The sequence below is a fragment of the Rattus norvegicus genome, chromosome X, assembly GCF_021556685.1.
Source record: "Rattus norvegicus strain SHRSP/BbbUtx chromosome X, alternate assembly SHRSP_T2T, whole genome shotgun sequence".
Classification (NCBI taxonomy): Eukaryota; Metazoa; Chordata; class Mammalia; order Rodentia; family Muridae; genus Rattus; species Rattus norvegicus.
The window spans coordinates 19,231,654-19,253,089 of record NC_141554.1 but is presented as its reverse complement, the minus strand read 5'-3'; the positions used below and the strand labels follow the sequence as shown (position 1 = coordinate 19,253,089).

Sequence of the window (21,436 nt, the reverse complement as noted above, 5' to 3'; positions counted from 1 at the left end):
CTTAGTTCAGGCTGAGCCTGCATGTCTTGCCTGCTGGGCAGATAACACAATGCTTTATGAGGTAAATTATTTTGAAGTACATTTTAGTTGGCCATTTAGCAATTTTGGCCTGCAACAGGTACTAGAGTGTTCTTTGCTTTATTTCAACGGTGACAGCAATAACCTTTCTGAGCAAACGGTAAAGTCTCTGTGAACCCCTAACTATCCTAATACTGGAATAGTAATAGCAAAATCTGTTGTTTGCTTTGTATAAATCACGTATCAGGCATGCTTTTACTTTTTTTTTTTCCTGGAAAATAAAATATTCTTTATTAAAGCTCAGATATTTATTAAAAGTGCCAAGTTGGCACCTTGAAAATAGTGTACATTACCACTGAACTCAGATCCATTATCTCTATAATGATGAACCATATAGCATTATATGTTCTTAATTTTAGGCTGAAGTCATCTGTAGGGAACTTCCTCTCTATCCCTGTGGTAGTAGATAACTGGCTGGGATGACTTAGGTTGAATGAACATTGTGAGGGTAAAGTAGAAGAAACCCAAGTCACCATGAGAAACAAATGGGAAACATGCTTTTACTTTTTATTATTTAATTTAATCCTCTTGGAACACCTACAGGGTAGGTAAAAGCCTCCATCTCACAAGTAAGGAAACCAAGACAACAGAAGGCTAAAGGACTTGGGCAAGATTGTACAAGGAGTGACTATAGCATCTATCTTAGCTATTTGACAACACTCCCAGCAGATATAACATAATTAAATGACAGCTTTTGGTTAATTTTAAAATATAAAAGAACTCCCATTCTCGTTGCAGTTCCTAGGAATGGTGATATTTGATAATAATGGGCATGTGAAATTATCATTGTCACCATCAAGGAAAACCATACACATAAATGTGACATGATCGCCAGGGATATGAACTCAGAAGTCCCACACTTTTGACTTTTACTGCCTTAAGATCCTTAAATAGCAAATGTAAATTCAGATAAACCAGAAGGAGTAGTCACTCAAATATGAGTGGCTGCCAATTTCCCTGGAACTCCATTTCATTATGAAAATAACACAAGCCACCAAGGGGAATGAAAAAGAAAGACCCATGTCGGAGCTTGCCAGTACAGCCTGCCCCTTGGAAGCAGACTATAGAAAAGTAGCTTGGACAAGATTCTGGGGAGGAGAGTCCCAGGGCATATGCTAGGAAAGCGGGGAGCCCAAGCATGAACTGAATAGGGAACAAGTCAGCTTTCACTGAACACATGCTACCCCAGACTACATCTAAGCTGCTGAATAGAGCGTTGGGGGCTGCTATGGTACTTTTGTTAAATGTCAGCATTTGAACCCTAATAACAGGTTCTCTACAAAACTGCAAAGCTTTTAGACAACAAGGGGCCATATGGTACTCTGACATTTTATATTTTGATTTTATTATACGAGACTTCAACTGTTGCAGAAATCTAAGAACTGATTATACTCTGGGGGCTAAGTCAGGCTTTGTACAAGACTATCACAAGCTGAGGATAAGTAGTGACTATCCCCCAATTATGCCAACTCTGACTTGATTTTTCTACATTTATATACATATGCATATACACATACATATAAATATGTGTTTGTGTGTATACTGGATATATTGGATATGAGTGTTCATGTCTGTATAATGAGTTGCTATATTCATGTGGCTTACCTTTTAAACTCAATTCCATAAAGTTTCTCCTAGGGGACTTATGATCTGTATATGTAGAATGAGTAAATATTTTTAATGATCAAAATTTATCTTTGAGAAATTATAGCTGAAAAAATTCTAATTCTGTTATTATGCTGGGGTGATTATTAGAATGTGGGAATAAAACGTGAATAAGAGACTTCACCTCTCTTACTAGTAATTGTTATGCTACTGCTGTATACAAAAATATTTTGTCTTGAGTATCGCAGGGTTGACAAGATTTTAGAAACTCTGCCCAAAATGACAGAAGTCATTATTTTCCAGGTATATGACATGTGTCAGAAGATCTAAGGGTGCCATGAACTTTCACTGATAAATGGGCATGCTGATATGAAGTTGGGAGCTCGGGAAATACTGTTAGAGTACAGGGCGAAATGGTGTATTAGAACAACACGTGACTGGCTTTCACTAACGGTGACTACCCAATACTCAGCTGGACATTATGAATGCAGTGGGTCTGGAAAACAAGCTTGGGACGGGGAAGAAGTCTAATGACACCGTCACTTGGATGACAAGCTTTTCTGAGTGTTTGATGTACTCAAAGGGTTCAAAACAAAAATGAAAAGTTTTGAAGCAGGAATAGACAACAGACAAGAAATGGAAAAGTTGTGCATCAAACCACAGAGTAATAAGAGGCACCGCCTTTGGCTTAGCATGGGATACACAGAAGCCTCACCAATGTGTTTGAGGTCTTAGGAAGGCCTTGGGACATGAGAAGAATCCCTTTTTATAAGCAACAGGAGAAAGTAGATAGCTGGGTTAGCCAGCTACCTTCTTTCTCATTTGCTCCCTTCCTTTCATCCTTCCCTCTACCCCTTCTTATTTTCTTCCTGTCTTCCATCAATAAATATTAGGTGAGTGTTATGCACCAGGTAAAGTTCTTGCCTTTAGGGATGACGTACTGAATGTATTGTAATGAAGACAGACAATTAAAATCATATAAATAAACTCTATAGTATATTAGATGATGACCAGAGGGGAACAGGTCTGAAACATAAATAGATTGACATAGATATACCCTACTCTCGGTAGTAAGCATTTCATACTCAGGAAATGTTCTGGCATTTCCTAAGAGACCACACAGGCTGGTGATGTAGATCAGAACCAGGGCTTACCTAAAATGCATAAGGCTTCAGGGGTGGGGAGGAAGAGGGAGAGGGAGATACAGAGAAGAAGGGGGATGGAGAGGGAAGGGGAGAAGGAGGGGGAGAGGAAGGTAGAGGGTGAGAGGGAGAGGGAGAGGGAGAGGGACAGGGACAGGGACAGGGACAGGGACAGGGACAGGGAGCATTCCAGCTGCTGGATCTCATGTCTAACTTACTCAGTAAGAATCCCATCTGCTGTATCTCTTCCCTCTGGGGTTTCCCAGGACACGCGGACTGTCAGCTTATTAGGCTCAGCTATCCGTTCTTTCACACTTGGGCACTTGATTCTAGGAGGTTCCATATCTTGAAAATATAACCCAATCAAGAAATAATATGTTAAACTGCTGGCCAACACTCCCAGTCCGACAAGCCAACGCTTCTACATACTTGCCCGTTTTGAAAAGACCGTTCACTCTGGATTTCTCTTCCATCCTTCCATCCCGCCCTTTGTAGCCTGTTGAGTGTTAAAGACCACTTAGGACTCACCTGCAAAAAACCACGTCTGCCATCCTCTACATGTACTGTGTGCACACTTCCTAACTCTGCACAGTGACGTGGGGATAGCACAATTACTCAGTGGAAACCAGAAGCCTTTCAACACTGTTGTAGAATACCAAGCAAAGGCATCATCTCCTGCTTAGATTCAAGTGGATGCAAAACATCTTTCATAAATACCAACTTTATCCAAATGCCGGCCTTGGAGGTGGAAGTGAATCTGTTACTAAACATTTTTATCAGAGTTTATAATATATTGTGGTGCTTATTTAATCACAAATCACATATAATTGGAGACAGAGAACAGCACTGTTCTGGATAAGGCAAACTTGAACGCCAATGATATTTAATTGGAGCCGACTTCTCTCAGTTTACATATATTCACACTGAGGGTCAAGGAGGTTAGGTGCAGTATTGGAGTTGCCCCACCCCTTCCCTAACAAGATGGGTTGAGAATGAGGGCTGCAAATGAATGAGATGTTAATTCTACATTGTTGCCTGTAATCAAAGCTGAAGTGAAATCACAGGAGGAAATTATAAAGTTTACTGGTCCTTGATGCCAAGAACGTAGGGAATGTATTTAAAGACAGCATGCAGCAGTCAGCTTTGCACTCAGCCAGTAATTATCTAAATTCTATTACAACCTGGGTGAAAGTTAAGTGTCCCTCTGATACTGAATCACCTCTCCCAGAGACTAAAGGCGTCAAGTAAATGTCCCCAGTATCTTATCTAAGGATTTCTCATTTTAAATAGTGTAAAAAACACTTATGAATATGGAATATTTTCTCAGTTTTACCTTTAGCTATCCAAATTTCACCCTATGTCATGCTTCAATGAAATGCGAATTTGCAGCCTTATTACATTGATCTGACATTGAATAACTCTCATATTTCATTGAATTTAAGTCATGATCAAGGATAAGAAGCATCCCAGCTCCAATGACATTAAAATGTGAAGGCTATGCCTTAAAATTAATCAAATAATTATGGATATGCTGAAATCTATCTATAGTATCCATCTGCAGTCACTAGGTTTTTTTTAAATAGCCCTTCTTTTTTACTATGCTAGGCAATACAAGGCATGCTTTCATAATTCAGGTGAGTGTTCCAAAGTGTTGGGTGAAATAGAAAGTCAAGTGTTGAATGTCTGCTGCTCACTGGTCAGAGATAGCTGACAATTGCTTTCTAGAAAATATGCTTATGTAAAAGGTAAAACAGAGGGTCTGAGGACAGTTTACAGATTTCCATGGGAAATTACATTGTGTTAGCATTTAGAAGAGTGAAGAGAGATTCTTGACCTCTATAGCAGGTAAAGTAAATGCGACTGACACACTGTCTGTTTTCCTTGTGTCAACCAGGCGAAATGACAGTGAAAACAAACACACTCCAAAGTCGGTTATCTGGGGAAAGAGTCTCAGAGACGTCCAAAGACAGCTTGTGTCTAACAATGAGCCATCAAAAGAAGTCTAGTTGTCCAGGAAGAGAGCTTCTCCAAACACAAAATGAATAAAACCCACGCCATAGAGAAAGCATTTTTTCCGAACTCTGTGTGCCTAATCCATGCACCCTAAGTGCCCTTTTTACATCGGTTCATTGAATTTTCATACCTAATATTAAGTCCTAAGTAATCTTCTAAATATTATTATTAGCATTCCCATTTATACACTGGAAAGCATACCTTCTCTTTTGGAATTTCCTTGGGGTCTGGTGTTTAAATGCACGATTCCACATCTTAAACAAATTTTAAGAACTCATATGGTCCTTTCCGTGTGTGTGTGTGTGTTTGTGTGTGTGTGTGTGTGTGTGTGTGTGTGTGTGTGTGTGTGTGTCTGTTGTTGATTATGATACTTGGGGTTTGCATCCAACCGTTATGTGCATATTCTTTTGAGATTGTTTACCATAGCTTTCCTATAAATCCTCAAACAGCATCAGAAAGACTGGATTCTAAAGCCTCCTTAAACAACTACCTTCTCTCTCAATTGATAGGACCAGCCCATGGATCACTGATGCTCCAGAGAGCTGAGCTCTTTATTCAGAAACTCAGCTACCCGTGGCCACCATAGCTTCTTTTAAGTTAGGATAGATTTCCTTGCATGAAATGGAGAAAGTTACTATAGAAACATAATTACTATTCCCCTTGAAGTCCAGATGCCTGCAAAGTCAGTTATTGTGTGGAAATCCTGATGCCCCTGTGAAACTCATACTCTCTATTCTATGTCTCCATTCATTGGAGATATTTGACAAATGATGTCCTTTCTCTATATTCTATGTTCCTTTTTGAGTTAGAAAGTACAGTAATCAAATACATTATACTGTATCAACTTTGGCAGCAGAACTATTTACCCAGGAATCTTTAACATGTTTAACCAGGCAGGTGCTTGCAATAAGGAAGAGAACTTCGTGGAAACAATATCTTGGTCAATAACTAACAATAAACTCAAAGACTCTCTGTCAGCCTCAGACCTAGGTTATTGTTAAGAATCAGATTTCAGGGGTTGGGGATTTAGCTCAGTGGTAGAGGGCTTGCCTAGGAAGCGCAAGGCCCTGGGTTCGGTCCCCAGCTCTGAAAAAAAGAACAAAAAAAAAAGAATCAGATTTCAGATTTTACAGATTTGGAGGCAGTTGCCATGAAAAACAGTTCAAATGCTGGTAGTTCATGGTGGGAGATAAGAAAACGGGGTTGTTGAGAGAGAAGAGGGAAAGATTGAGAATTAGTCAGACTCTAGAAAACTTAGCTTTCCTGAGTCAAAGTGCTTTATATGTTCAGGAAGCTTGTCCTGAACCCCAAGTACTTTAATCGTTATCTCCCGAGCCATTATTATGGCTAGCAGAGGGCAGCCACTCCCACAGAATGCTATGTAAATTTCTACCTCACAGTGTCTCTTTGATCAATAAGCTAGCTGTTTGAAACCACTTAATTCTGGTCTGTTGCATGGCAACAGATGAATGAGACAAACACAAGAGTTTGAGGGTTGGAGGAAGATATCTGAGAGGGGCTGGAGGGAGGAAAATAATGCAATTGCATTTCAAATAGAAATAGACTTTTAAAAAGGATTTGAGAGTGATGATAGAGGCCAGGACCATCAATCTCCCGGGGCCACACGAAGTGCCTGGCTGCCATAGATAGAGCAAGACTTCTTTTTGAAAACTTGCCTAATTGTTTTCCTTTCTCCAGCCAGAGGACAATCCCTGTGGATGGCTCTGGGAAGTGGCTCCATTACTCTGGCACTACAGGACTTCAAGGAACTTTCCAGAAACAACAAAAGAAACAAGAAGGGAAAGCAATGAGCAAGCACCACAACTAAAGATGCCCAACCACAAACTCATTTATATTAGAGTCGGCCACTAAAAGTTTGACTGTTCAGTTAGAGTGGTAAATCATGAGAGGCAGAAATGCGACCATTATTTCCATCAACGAAATAGTTTTCAAACTGAAATTAGATCCCTGCTGGTATGTGTATTTGCAAGCCCAGGAAAATTTTATATAAGATCATCTGTAACAATGCATTGGTGCATTTATTATGAGCTGTGCTAGTATTTGTAGCAATGAAAAAATGAATCATAGCCCAACAAAAATCCCCATGAGTCACTGGTTAAACCAAGACATGAGACAGCAAAATGTCTGCCATAAGTTTCCATATCTTCTCTTTCAAAGATTTGTTTTTAATTCCTGGATTTAACTTGTGTTCTGAATCCCTGTCTACTTTATTCTGCAGAAAATATTTTTAAAAGAGAGGAATTTCAACAACTAAGCTGCTTTGTACATTGTCCTTTGCTCAGGAAACAAAATAAATATTCTCTTCATGCCAAAAGGCATTTGCTAATTTTCTTCATCTATGCTTTTAAAACTGTCTTTCAATTTTTTCTTCCTGTTTTGGAATAGGAAAACGTTTTGGTTCATAGTAGAAAGGTGTGTCTACTTAAAATGTAGTCTTTAAATTAAGATTTATGTTCGTTCTTACTGTCCATTGTTCTATAGAACCAAATAAATGAAATTTGACAGAAATTAAAATGCCTTATATACAATGCCAGCTCCAGTCAGTGTGGGGGGAGGTCTTCTTAATTTCTTCACCCCAACTACAGCTTACCTTCCACCCATATGATCTTACTTACTTCTCGAACAGCTGAATTTGACTTTAGTCTGAGTAAGAGAATTAATTTGACTTGTGGACTTACAAATTAGCCAGACCTCAGAACTGACTATCTCAGAGTCAAAGAAAGCCCAGTCTCCTCATTCTTTCCCAGTTTGGAAGAGAACTGGGTTAACTTTCTCAGTACTCAGCACAGTTCTGGCCAAAATGTGCTGTTTAAGGTTGTGTGGAAACCTGGGAACAACTCAAGCCCCATGTGTCAGCTCCTAAAATAGGCAAGCCTCTAAGTTATGCTCAAGGAAGCCTTGTTTCTGCCAGCACTCAAGCAAACTTATTAATAAAGCCAAAGGAGTAAATGATAGCTTTGGAGTAAAATTCACTGGGGACAAACTCCAGCTTGTCTGTCACCAAAATCACATTGCCAGCTTATTTTGTCTGCTCTTGTCATTTACCGTGGAGCTCTAAGCTCTTGGGTACCCTGCACGCCCTTTCTATTCCTACCTAGTTCTATACCGAATTCCCATTCCTCCCATATACTTGAAACTTGTCTCAGCAAATGGGAAGATAAACTGCCTGAAATTGGGATTCATTTCTTACTTTTTCCCTCTCTCTCTCTCTGGGCAAGTTCCAGGGCCATCTGGTCTGGCTTTCGACATGCTTGTTGCTTTTTGAGAACAATCAGCATTTTCTTTCCATTGTTGTGCACAATCTGGAAATGTGAACACTATGTCCCTAGAGTGCCCTGCCAAAGCTTGCTTAGCAGAAAGAGTTTTTGGGCTTCTTCTCTCCAGCCCCATAATCTCTGCTCCTTCCAATATGAGGGAACTGAGATTTGATTGGTTTCTTTTGGTTTGTTTTTGAGAGCTAGTTTGCACCCAGAAAAGTACCAGGAGATACCAGAAGCAGCATCTGTGAGGTGCCCTGCTACTCCGAAAACATAGACTTAGTCATGGGCATGTCTAGATCTCACCCTCTCAGCACACTCTATCTGTCCACACAGCGGTTCTCAGGACAGGTACAACAGGATTCAGGAGACACTGCATATTCAGAGGAAGGTGATTTTGCCACCTTTCTTGGCACTCAGCTTTGCCATATCATCCCATTTAGGGTCAGCACTACATCTTAATATGAGATTTGTGTATATTCCTTTGTCAGTTGGGTGCCACGGTGGTCTCACTGACGTGAGAAAGAGGACAGAAAGGCAATAGAAGCCACTGTATTTGTATAAGGACCTTCAATGAATATTTCCTGAGCTCTTTCCTCTCATCTATGCTGATGTCACTCTTCTAGCCTGTACTTAATAGTGGATTCTGCCTGTAGAGTTGTCAATAATAACATTGCGATGGTCAATGTTGGTTGCCAAATTGATTAATTTGAGAACTGACTAAGGAGTGGCCAAGACACTCCACTAAGTATGTCTAGGTGGGTATTTCAGATGGCGATTACAGGAAAGAGACAACTTGATTCTAGGGCGCCTAGATGGAGTAAAACGTGGAAAAGGAGAAATCTAACAACATAAGCATCCCAACTTCATTTCTTTATCTCACTCCCCTTTCTCTCAGACTCTCTCCTACATGCCCCCTCTCCTGGACACCATGAAGTAATCCGCTTTGCCCTTCCCAGATGAACGGAAGGAAACCATGAGCCAAAATAGATCTTCCTAGGAGTTGTCAAGGTCAAGTATTTTATCGAAGTAATGAAAAACTGATAAAAAAATACATTTGTGGTTTTACTCTTTCACTTTTTCCTGTACTTTTACTTTGAGTTTTTAAATGATCTTTTATTTATCTGTGTATATTATGTGTGTGCCATGTGTATGTGGTTGCCATCAGAGGACAGAAAAGGACATCAGATGACCCTGGAACAGAGTTGCAGACAGCTAAGCCTACGAACTTGGGTGCTGGGAACTAAATTCAAGCCTATTTCAGGAACAGTGTATATATACTCTCAATCGCTGAAGTGTCTCTCTAACCTTTCCTACGCTTTTATAACCAGGTCCCTCTGGTACATTCCCTTGTGATTAAAAAAAAAAAAACTTAAAATGATTTTTGTCCTGACCATTGCCCAATAAAATTAAAAAATAAAAGTCAGGGTCCATTGTTTTCAAACAGATTAAAGCTAAAGCTATGGCATAGGCTATAACTGTTAAAGCAGGGGATTTTACATCTTCATCTCATTTCTTGTCTTAACATCAGAGTGATAACAACATGTTACCAGTAATGACAATGGACAGTGCTGCCATCATGGAAAACCTCCCAAGCCTTGGCCAGGGATGCTATCTCATATCGGTCCCTGGAGGACAGCACCAGATTCAACTCTTGATCTTGAAGTAACTACCTCTGCCTCCCAGAACACTGAGCAATCAAGGAATCCCTATGTTAAAACATTAGGAGTCTGGACTAAGCAGTTTTCTGCAGAATGGGCAGACACAGGCAGGGCAGGACCCAAGTTCCTATAGCCAGCTGCCTTTGGCATCCTATGACCAAATCACCCCCTTGATTTAGCAACTTCAGCACAGACAACGTGGGGACATGATCACAGGCATGGCTCTGTGCAACCTTAAGCAAGTCAAGTGAGGTCTCTGCTTTCGTCCATAGAAAAGGGGAATGGGGAGGAGTTAGGGAAAGGAGTTAAGGGTGAATATGATGAAAACACATTGCGGGAAATTTTCAAAGAACAAGTACAATTCTATTTTAAAACAATGTGGGATTGGGTTTTAATGTTCCTTGAGAGCAGGGCCCGAGAGCTCTCACGGTTTAAGAGTAAACGATCCTCTGCAACAGTGGTGTTCAAGCACTTACAGAGGAATGTCAGAACAATATCAGTACTTCAGAGATTCAGGCTCCAGTGGCAGTCAGTACGGGAAAAACTGCCCTACCGCTAGGTGTCCCAATGTCAAAAGAGATAGCAGAATCCAAAGGTGCAATTTAGTTTTAAGTCTGCCGGATCTCATGGTTCTACCTTCTAAGTGCCTTCCTCCTAGTGCTGATGCTTCTGATCGCAGGACAGTGGTTTTGAGTATAAAGATACTAAACTCCTTCCTACATTAACTCCTGAAGCAGCTTTTCTGTCTTCAGCTCACTCCAGAACTACCTTCACTGGCTTTTATAGAAGTAGATTGTTGGGCTCAACTCTGGAGTTTCTAAGCTTTCCAGACTCAGATTGGGCAGGAAACTTGGAATTTTGCTGCTTCCAGACAGTGATCCTGGATCTCCAGCAGGAAAATCATGTGCGATGCTTTTAGAATCCTGTTGGCCTCCTCCAGATGCCTCTTTTTCAGGCTAGCTGAATCCGAATCTCTAAGGTAGGTTACTGAAAGGTACCCAGGTGGCAATTACACATAGCTATGCTGAAGATTCACTGTCCCTAGGGAAGTAAGTGGTCATGAACAGAGAGGTTAATTTACTTCCCCAGGGCCACTGAAAGATGTCTAAAGACATTTCTTATAGCTACAACTAGGCTGGGGCCAGGGTGCGAGGATAGTGTCACTTAGAGGGTAAAATCCAAGAATACTGTTAAATATTGCAAAGAGTAAAGGGCCATAACGAAAATTGTCTGGCCCCAAAAGTCGGTTGTTCCAATGTTCAGAAACCTTCTCTTACAGGATCAACCCCAGGCCTCAATCCCAAGACCTGTTGAGTTCAAGTCTGTATTTTACTCAAGGTCCCCAGAGAATTTGAGAAAAATTGAGAAGCAGTACCTGAGGTTAGTGACCCACTATTTGTAGACCTTAAAATCCTCAGAGGGCCTATGAAAATGCCCTCAGCCCCACTTCCAGGATTTTCAATTCGGGGAGCACAGGGGAATATGAAAATTCATACTTCTAGTGAGTTCCCAGGAGCAGCAGCAGCCGGTCTAGAAACTGACAACAGCCAGCTGGAAGCCGGTTGGATCGAAGTCAGCTAAGATAGAGACTGAGGTCTAAGGTTGATGGGCTTAGGACCCGAGGGGTTACTGAATGCAATGCTGTCTGTTTAGATTGCGAACATGGGACACTGTTGTTTCCTTTAGTGTGTGTTATACTAACAAAAACCCATTGTTTCTTTCCAAAGGTGGGGACCCTGAGGTCTGTGATATTTTCTTACCTACACAGGAGGCTGGTCGGCCACTCCAGGCCTTGTTGTCCATACATGTGACTGTCCGTTCCCCTTTCAATGTATATCCTGGTGAGCAATAGTACTCACACCGAGAGTTAAAGTAGGCGCCATCGACACACTTAAACCCTCCATTTGCTGGCATGGTGAGGGTAGGACATCGCTTTTCTGTAAAGGATAGAGCCAGACATCCAGTATGTCTTAGTTTTTGTCCAAAAGTTCAGAAGTCAGACACTCAGAAAACATGCAGTGAACAGTTTACTGCAATAAAATATGTGGCATTAAAAGTATAACATGACATTAATCAATATAACCTGTGCCACTAATCAGCAAAATATGTAGAATCTGCCTATGTGCCACACAGAAGACAGGATGCTTCCCATCATAATAGGTAGCTTTGGCTGGCATTCCAGACACAACACTGTCCTAGACTGAAGTCCCCAGAAGCAAACCCCAAGAGAAGGAAGAAAGTGTTGCCAGAGGTAGACCAGTGGGAAAAAGGAGAAAGAGGAGAATGGTAATCAGGGCCCCATCAAGAGATGGTGGAGAGCAGAGTCAGCTTCAGCTTGTTCCTTCAAGAGTATCCAGGAGGGAAGATGGCGGTTCCCATTCAAACTCCGCACCCGGAAATACCCTTTACCAGCCATTCATTGGACAGAACTTCCTGTGGGAAAGTTTTTCTCGTCTATGGAAAAACTAAAGCTGGGCAGATGATTCACACTTGTAATTCTAAGATGCAGGAGACTGAGACAGTTGACAATAAACAAACAAGTAAACCGGAAGTGGGTAGAGAAGCAGCAGCAGGTACGTTTTCGGAAAGAGGTTTTCTTCTTTCTCTGAAGAAGGCAAGTGTGACTGTGTCTGGTGACACTGGCCTGCAATCCCAGCTACTTAGAAGACTGAGGCAGGAAGATGGCAAGTTCAAAGCTAGCGTGGGCTACACGTGGCCATTTCCATCGGCCTTTTGACTTGGTGAGACCCTGTCTTAACATAAAGCTTTCGTTTTGTCCTTTGTTTACTTTTTCCCCTAAAGCTAGGAATACAACAGACTTTCTCAGCATTTGCCAGGCCCTGGGCTCACATCCCAGTTCTAGGGGAAAATGGAAACAAGAAATCCAACCACAAGGCCCTCAGAAGATACCAGGAGCCAGGAACAGGTCACAGGGAAATGTGGTGAAACATTGCTAAGTGTATACTACGAAGATCCTGTTAGTACATCCCGTCATATTCTGAACCACTTGACTATAGTCCTGAGTAGTGGTTTCCTCAACCATATGTATCATGTACCATGCAAAACTTGAATGTATGTTGAAGACTTGGAAAACATTGGGTGATCAATAAGGCATGGCAACTTTGTATATAATAAAGGCATCCAAAATAGGCTTCACAAATGCTGTACCATCTACAGTCTTAATACAGGAGAACTTGTCATGAAGGAGACCATGTCATTAGTCTGCCTGCCTCTGGAGTTAGCCAGCAAGCACAGAACTATACAGGTGAGCTTTGAGACATTGCTCCTGAAATGCAACATCAACTTCTTCCAGGCTCACTCCATTACACAGAGGTAACTGTGTGACTCTCCCTTGCATCCCTAAATCCTACTCTTTAGTACATTTGTGTGTGTGTGTGTGTGTGTGTGTGTGTGTGTGTGTGTGTGTGTGTGTGATTTTTCTTTTTCTTTACTCTCCTACCAAGTAGGACCTAGGTTAGAACCCTTCCTGTACCAATCTCTTGTCTTTCTTTTTTTTTTCTTTTTTTTTTTTCGGAGCTGGGGACTGAACTCAGGGCCTTGCGCTTGCTAGGCAAGCGCTCTACCACTGAGCTAAATCCCCAACCCCTTGTCTTTCACCTCTACCTAGTTACCTGTACAAGCCCTAGAAGTTTCTTTACTACTAAATAACCAGCAACTCTTTAGAACCTTGTATTTCCTGAACAAATATCACTGGTGGCCTTCAAAACCTATCTATTCTTCCCCCAAACAGTATACCATACCCTTCTTTGAAAAATGAGCACACACCCACTCTGTTACATTATAGAAATCGACTGGCTTTAAATCACAACTTGGTGAAGAGCTCATCTCATAGCAAGGCAGTTTTGATCCTGAAGACTCAGCACAGGTCTAGTCTACTCACGTTTGCAGATGACCTTATCCGACCAGCGCCTGTTTGACTGGCAGACGAGCTGGGAAGAGCCATGAAGCTCGTAGCCCTTCCTGCAGCGAATGTCACACCTGGTCCCCAGGGCTGTTTTGTAATATCCCCCAGGAGGAGCCCTGCAGTACACATCCCCATATTTCACCTTGATGGGAGAGCACCACGGAGTGTCTACAGTTAGAAACAAACAAAGGGAGAGAGATAAGAAGTGACAGGTTTAGACAATGCAGCCCTTCACTCTGCACTCCCAGGTTGGCTACAGGCCAGATTCTGAACTTGTAATGCTGTCCTGTGTATTAGGAATCTCTAGATAAGAAGGATACAGTTGTGAGACTGAGTACCAGACATAATGAAATATGAATCCAAATTCCTTTAAATAGTTGTTGGATGTGGGCAAGCTACCTCAACTTTCTGAGTTGATACCTATGCCAATAACAGGCAAAAGTTAGGGATAAAGACTGTATGTATGTCTATCACCTAGCACAATGCTAGAACAAAGTAAATGTTCAATAAGCTTTTGTTCTTTCTAGTAGTTCCCTTAATATGGTATCCGAATCTATTGAGTCTAATTGATGCCACAGTGAATTTGACACACAGAGTCAATTAACTATAGTTTCCTCCCAGCTATATGCATATTTCTCTGTAAAGAAAACAGTACCCTTGTACTAATTTGAACTAAACTGTGCCAGTGTTCATAACAGTGTGTCATTTTGGCTTACACTCATGGAACAATTGCTCCAAGTAAGGAAACAATCACCCTTTTCACATGGCTGCTGTTATACCTTATTTAGGTAAGAGTGACACCCCCCAGATGAAAACTTTGATTTTGGTTTTATAGTTGCCATGTTGGCTAGTTTTTGTGAACTCGACTCAAACTGGAGTCACCCAGAAAGAAGAAACTTTAATTGGGAAATTGTCTCCATCGGATTGGCCTATGGGCATGTCTATGGGGTACTTTCAAGATTAACTATTAATGGCCCAAATTATGGGAGCAGGTGGTGCCAACTCTGAGCAGGTAATCCTGGACGTTATGCATAAGAAAGCAAGTGGATTGAGCTATGGAAAACAAGCCAGTTGGCAGAATTCCTGTAGAGTCTCTGCTTGACTTCCTGCTTTGGCTTTCTCTGCTGGTGGACTATAACCTGTAAGCTCTCCGAAAGAGCCTTTTCCTCCCCCAGTTGCTTTGCTCAGTGTTTCATCATGGCAACAGAGAAGTAAACTAGGACAACTGCCCAAAGCATACCTAGGTAAATAGAGCTGAACCTCTCCCCTGTCTTCTCTCCCCTGTCTTTGGAACGTACTCTCTTGAGAACCAAGTGAGGGAACCTTCCATGCAAAGAAGGGCAAGACTACCTTCTTTGTGAAGGAGTTCCTGAAGCAGCCAGTCCATGTGTCTCTGGGCTATCTGGGGGTTGGGGACAAGTCCCCTCAAGTCTGGGGGTGGGTGTAGAGTTAATGCACTGAACCAGAGCTACTTTCCTATAGCTGCCTGGTTGGCTCTTCATTCCCCACCTGTACTACTAGTATACGGAGTAAGTTCGCCATCATGTGGCCAAAAAGGAACACAGGCCTCCTTCCACTTCCCAAGGATACTCACCTAAGGACGTGCTTCCCACTGCTCATCAGCCCTGCTACAGGATCCTGTCTGGGTTTTGGCAGTAGAACACTTTTTTACTCTGATGCTTCCAGGTTTCCTTTGGCTAATACTTCTATCATATAATGGTTTTCAGAAAGCGGTGAGGGGGTTGGGAATTTAAGACTCAAGTAATATTCCCTAGATGTCCTGGATAGAGATGATAAGGATTTACCCTAGAGTTTATTTATTCATGTCCACCGCATGGATTCAGATGTGCAGAGCACACATCAGGCCTACAGGCCTTCCTGGAACACTTCCTTTCTGGAAGATTTTATAATGCAGTCTACACGTACTGTGTATATTTATGACCTATGTGAGTAAGATCTATGTGTGTTTCCACATATAACAAATTCATATGTTTGAATGCAGCATGCAATTAGCATATTTTTCTCCCTTATTTGGACTCTCCAAATTCTTCTGTTGGTGCTGACTACATACCCAAAAGCTGTGCTGTTTTCACCATAGGGAGGAAAAAACCTCTTGTATTCATTTATTTGCAAAAGGTATTTAATTTTTTATTATCTTCCAAAATATCTCTTTGAAAGGTATTTGAACAGTTCATCAGTTCTGTAGTAATGAGGATGGGAATGTGAGTGTGCGTGGTTTGAATTGAAAATGCAGACAAGCACCGTGGGTTAGTCAAAGTGAATTAACACGGTGTTTAACATAGAGGCTTAGAGAAGGAAGAGCTTGTACCGTTGCAGTTAAGACAAGGTTTATCAAGTAGACATCCAAACTGATTAATCGGGAAAGCCTTTGCATCTCCCGGGGCCAATGTGATAAATACTCTAATTAAATGGAGTCCGTGGGGCTGGCAGCATGGTGCAGCAGGCTAATGAGGAACTACTAGTGCATTGTGGATGTGAGCCAAAACAACTGTTCAGACTCGAGTGCAGCCTAGAGGAGGGACATGGGACTTACTCCCTACTCTCTCTAACCCTTGGTGCCTTCTTCTTATAAACACTCTATAAACACTGGGTAATTCTGACACATCTTTATGCACCTTCCCCTTCTGTCAAGTAGTGTGAATATACTATGGTATCCTAAGCAAAACCATAAACCTTTATTCTGTCCCCAGCCCTCAAATAAGTAAATAGATACGATCAAATAAGATGCCTCATACTGGGAACCTGATGTATCCTATTTAATCTTTCTTCTTTTAAATTTGACTTAATACAAATCAATTATTGATCCGTTATTGATTATATTCTCTGTGCCAGATGCTCGGAGGAGCTTAATATGCCATAGCTAAAGTCGCAGTTAATCTTGGTTGACCCTAACTTTTAAAATGAATGACACTTAAAAGCTCAGGTGTTATTCTTGAATAGAGCACTTTCTTGCATGAATAAGGCCCTAGGTTCAATCTTATCATAACAGCAATAACAAGAAGAAAATAAAACCCTTAACTCTCTATTGTAAAAGTTTAAGGTGTATAGCATGTTTTGATATGTGTGTATATACATATAAAATGTATAGTGTGATGATTCCTACAGTCAAGCCATCTAACTGACAACAAATAATTTATCATGAAAACATTTATTTTTAGACATTCAGGTCAGACTCTGGGATAGGCATATTTTTGGATATATTATTTACTTTCTATCTTGCAAGGCTATGATGTGAGGAGAGGACACCAAGCACAGTGAACTAAGGATACACTACATTGGACGTGGGTCTACTCACATTGCATGTGTGCTAGAACTCTTTTTAAATTAGGGACTCACAAAGAGCTTTAAAAAATACTTTCAGGAAGTCTTATGAATCAGAGCATCTCCTTACCCCAAACATTTGACTAGAAATTTGTGATTGGTTTAATTGCTTAATGTCCATGCCAAAGGTAGGAACTACTGTATTAGAAATCAAAGCAAATATGGAAACACACCTAGGCACAGACGCCAGTCATTGTTTAGAAAGACTTCCCCCTTCCGAGGAAAACAACTGAAGGACAGTCTTTTGGCAAAGGCTGACCAGAACTATTTCAATTCTGATAGCTGAGAATTGTCACAACAGTCTAGGGTAGTATTTTCCTGACAGAATGTGAATGCATTTCTTGGACCAAATGTCAAAATGAAACTTTACCAGATTGTTTCCTTGAGAGTTTTCCTCAGCAGTGAGAAGAAGCTGTTCCAGACAAAAAGCGATTAATTTTACCTTCATTTCTGCCCCGAGCTCCCAGGCTTCAGGGAAACAGCAAGTAGTTGCGGATAGACTTACCTGAGTGTCTTCCTTAGGCTTTAGATACCTGCTGGGAGTGGGTATTGGGGGATCTGTGTAGAGTTCGATTTCCTATTGTTAAGTTAAAATTCCTTTCAGCCACAGCACATTTTACTTATCATTTTAGGAGCCACACTGGGCTCGAAAAGAGCATGAGATAAGCTCATGAAAATCAAGGTTTCCCCTTCTTCCGTGCACTCAGTACATTAGCAGCACTGAGCGTAGCATCCACCTTGGGTGGTTTGCTCTGCACAGTGCTGGCTGTAATGTATGAATCAGGCTTGATTTTCGCTATCATCAGCTACAGCTTGCCTTGGCAGAAGTGAGGACAGGAAAGAAATTTAGGAGAATAAAATGACCACGGGGTGCCGAAAGGCGGCACTCCTGAGACTTCTTTTTTTCCTTCCCTTTGATTTCCTATTGGAAGGACCAGTGCCTAAGCACATTTAATTTTAAATATTTATTTTCCTGGGCAGGCAATTAGAATGCCAATGTGTTGTTTGGTCACTTTATTACAGTCTGCTCTGCGAAGCCTTAAAGGAAAACCAGGCATCAGCAGGTATTTGTCAGCACATAAGCAAAGCATTCACCTTTATAGAGAGAGTGTGAAGACCAGACTCCATCGTCTTCTAGTGGTGAGTCTCCAGAGCCTACAAGAAAAACAAAGAACAGGGACTGCAGCAGGAAAAGCCACACAGTATGGGCGCACATTTCAAAGCATTGCGTTGGCATCGTCCATGCAAGGGGTGCTATTAGGCTGCAGAGCCAAGAGCAGAAGCTTCTGTGGCCATTCATGAATGGACAGGGACCTCTCAGAGTGAACCTGGCTTGGCTGTGGTGGCTAGAGCCAATCAAAATGAGCCTCATACTGCTTTTGGAATCACCACTGGGCCGTATGAAATTCTGGAATCGGGAAAGAGAAAGAAAGTCAACTTCACTCTGAGACGATGCCAATGTATATGAAGCTCATGCCAGAGCAGACACCATAAAATGTGTGTGACTCAGACCCAACCCACAGTTCCTCCAGTAGACAAAGATAACCAAGTAGAGCCTTGTGTTTGTAGTACCTAAAATAAGTCTATCTGTAGAAATGAATTTGGATGGAGACCAAGAAGGGAAATCAAATGCCTTATCATAATGACAATAGAAATATACAGCTGCCTTGGGAGCTCTGTACTGAAACTGAAGACTTGGTTGATTCAGAGTTGCCCACCTAGATGAGGCTAGAGTGAAATTTCTCAAGCTGTCTTACTGTCCTCAAATCCCATAGGCTGGGGTGAGGGAGAGACAGTATGATTTGAAATGAACTCATTTGGAAGTTAAAATCAAGTCAGTTGAGGATCTTAGATATGAATTCCTATGGGGAGTGGATCTTTAACCCTTGAAGCAGTCAGCAAGTCTCAGGCTTCAACATAGCAAGTAGGTATTTTATTCTGATCACCAAGCCTTACATCAGCACCATTTTAGCCACAGATTTACTTCCCACTGAAACTGAAAAGGTAAAGCTCTCCAAGGAGCTTGCTTATTCAAATCTCCATCAGGGTGAGCTCATAATTAATGACCCCCATTTCACTGGTGTTCTTCAGGAGAGATGGAGAACACAGAAACAAAAAGGCAAGAAGGGCAGCTGCAATGAGACCATTTGGAGAAAATTCCCCAACCAGAGGAAGTCATTCCTGTGTTCTGCTTAGTAGATTCCTGTACCTGAGCCCTTGGCTACCCAGTCTGAGCAAAGTTACAGACTTTTCATTGCTCCATGTCAAATAGTAAACATATGGACATGGAACCTAGAAATGCAACCCAGGAATGTAAATCAAAAATGTGGTATCAGATCCCTTGATACAGCAAGCAGTATCCCAGCACTGTAAGTCTATCCCAAGGAAATGACAACTTCCATGTGACCCTTGAGTCATGCAACTTTTAAATAGAGCAACATCATGAGCAGTGAACACACACACACACACACACACAATCTGGTTAGCACCCCAGTTAAATGATCCAGAGGATTCAGCATGAACTGGCACCCACCCATTCCATAAACTTTTAGTCTGTACTGGCTTCTTTAGTTTTTTCTGTTCTGAACAAGATCTGGGCACAGCTTCTCCATTTAGACATTGTTTCTTGGAGCTACAGATTACATCCTTTTCTCCATGATTTTCCCCAGTCCAATCATATTCATGTAGCTCACTTTAACTGTCCCTTTGTGCTTATGAAAAATCCATTACTTCCAGCCTCCAACTTTCAAAGGCTAGAACTTTAACAGTGCGTATGGCTCCAAAACACACTGAGAATGTAGTCCCCAAAGCACAGATCCTGCTGGTCTTAGAATGAGTTGTAATTCCTTTAATTCTACATACCCAAGTTTCTGAACCAAGCCTGAAGAAGTCAATCATTTGCACTAATTCTAAGACTATATGGGTGTCTGGCATGTAACTGACAATTGTCCTGAACAACCAAAAATATGATCAAATATGTCCTTCAGGGTTGATCTTTTCTATAATAAAACATGTCAACAATCAAGCCAATATTCCCAGGTCTTACTCTTCTGTGGGTCCTAAGAAAAGAAACCTCATGAGTCTTCAATGAGTCTTCAGAGAAGAGGGATCCTCAATTGAGAAAATACCTCTGTAAGATTAGGTTGTAGGCAAACCTTTAGGGCATTTTTCTTAATTACTGATCAGTGTGGGAGGGCTCAGACCATAACCGTCTGTCAGATGTAAAGATTTTTTTCTCCCATTCTGTAGTCTGCCTTTTTGATTAAATAGAGTCCTTTGTTTCTAGTGGCTGTGATGGCAGCAGTGAGGTGCCATGTCCCCTCTCTAACATTGTAGGGTAGACAGAATGCGAGACATTGGTAGTGGTGGTAGTCAAAGAAACAGCACTTTGATAACCTCAAGGTGACAGGAGCAGAGTGATAATGACCACTGATACAGTCCTCCTTACTTCCCTCTGATTTTGTAAGTCTGTTATTCTTTCCATTAATTTCCTTCTGCCCCAAGTGCCTAGTGATGGTTATGTTTCTTACCTTCAACCCTAGCAAAGATTTAAGTGGACCAACTCAGAGATGGGTGTGTGTTTTCTGCTGCTACAGTTTGGGTTCTGAAATGTTCTCCAAGGTTTGTGTGTCAAAAACTTGGTTGGTCCTTGGGGCAGCCGATATTGGAAAGTTGCGAAACTGTTAAGAAATGGCATTGAATGGGAGGGTCCTTAGGGCGTTGGTGGTGAGCCCTTGAAGAAGATTATAGGGCTGTTGGACTCCAGCCACACCTCCCAGGATATTCTTGGATATCATGAAATGAGCGGCTTTCTCTGGCCCATGCTCTGCCTTGTTGCACCGGGTCTCCAAACAATCATGACAGCTGGCCATGAACTGAAACTGTGAGCCAAGAGAATCCTTTCACTCTTGAAACTGATTTTTATCCTCAAGTATTTCATCACAGTGAGAGAGAATTGAGCAGCTTTCTCTTACCTACAGGGCACTACAGCTGAACTTTTCTTCTATTTCCTAACTAGTTGATCCTTTCACTTAACAGCAAGACGTTTCCTTGGGAGGGGAAAGAACATACGCTGCTAACCTACGGCAGGCATTTGCTTACACTACTTTTTGACGTTTTCTAGCTAATGAATGCTAAAGTGTGGGGTCAAGTCTAGTTCTTCTCACCTCCAAACCATCATGCTATTTTCCTTAAGCCTTATTGCCTTCTGCTCCTGTGTTTCCACACATGGGATAACAGGCTTTGAGATCACTGACAGGCAAGTGGCCCCTTGAGTAGTGCTAGAGCAAGTATGCATGGCCAAGGTGAAGAAGGGTCTACAGTGTGGCAGAATCTGCTAGTCTAATATCCAGTAGCCATGGTCTCCTTGCTTCTGTTTTGTGAAGTTCTGAG

The 21,436-nt window shown here is 41.6% G+C and overlaps 1 protein-coding gene across 2 annotated transcripts in view; it reads right to left on the bottom strand.

Annotated features, from left to right (window-relative positions):
- Srpx (sushi-repeat-containing protein, X-linked) overlaps positions 1–21,436 on the bottom strand; it is a 70,316-nt gene that overhangs the window by 9,405 nt on the left and 39,475 nt on the right. Inside the window, 4 exon segments of one of the 2 annotated variants that reach the window (NM_022524.2) lie at positions 3,044–3,170; positions 11,538–11,714; positions 13,679–13,870; positions 18,140–18,199. In NM_022524.2, the coding sequence (NP_071969.1) occupies positions 3,044–3,170; positions 11,538–11,714; positions 13,679–13,870; positions 18,140–18,199 (556 nt within the window). 2 annotated transcript variants of the gene reach the window in all.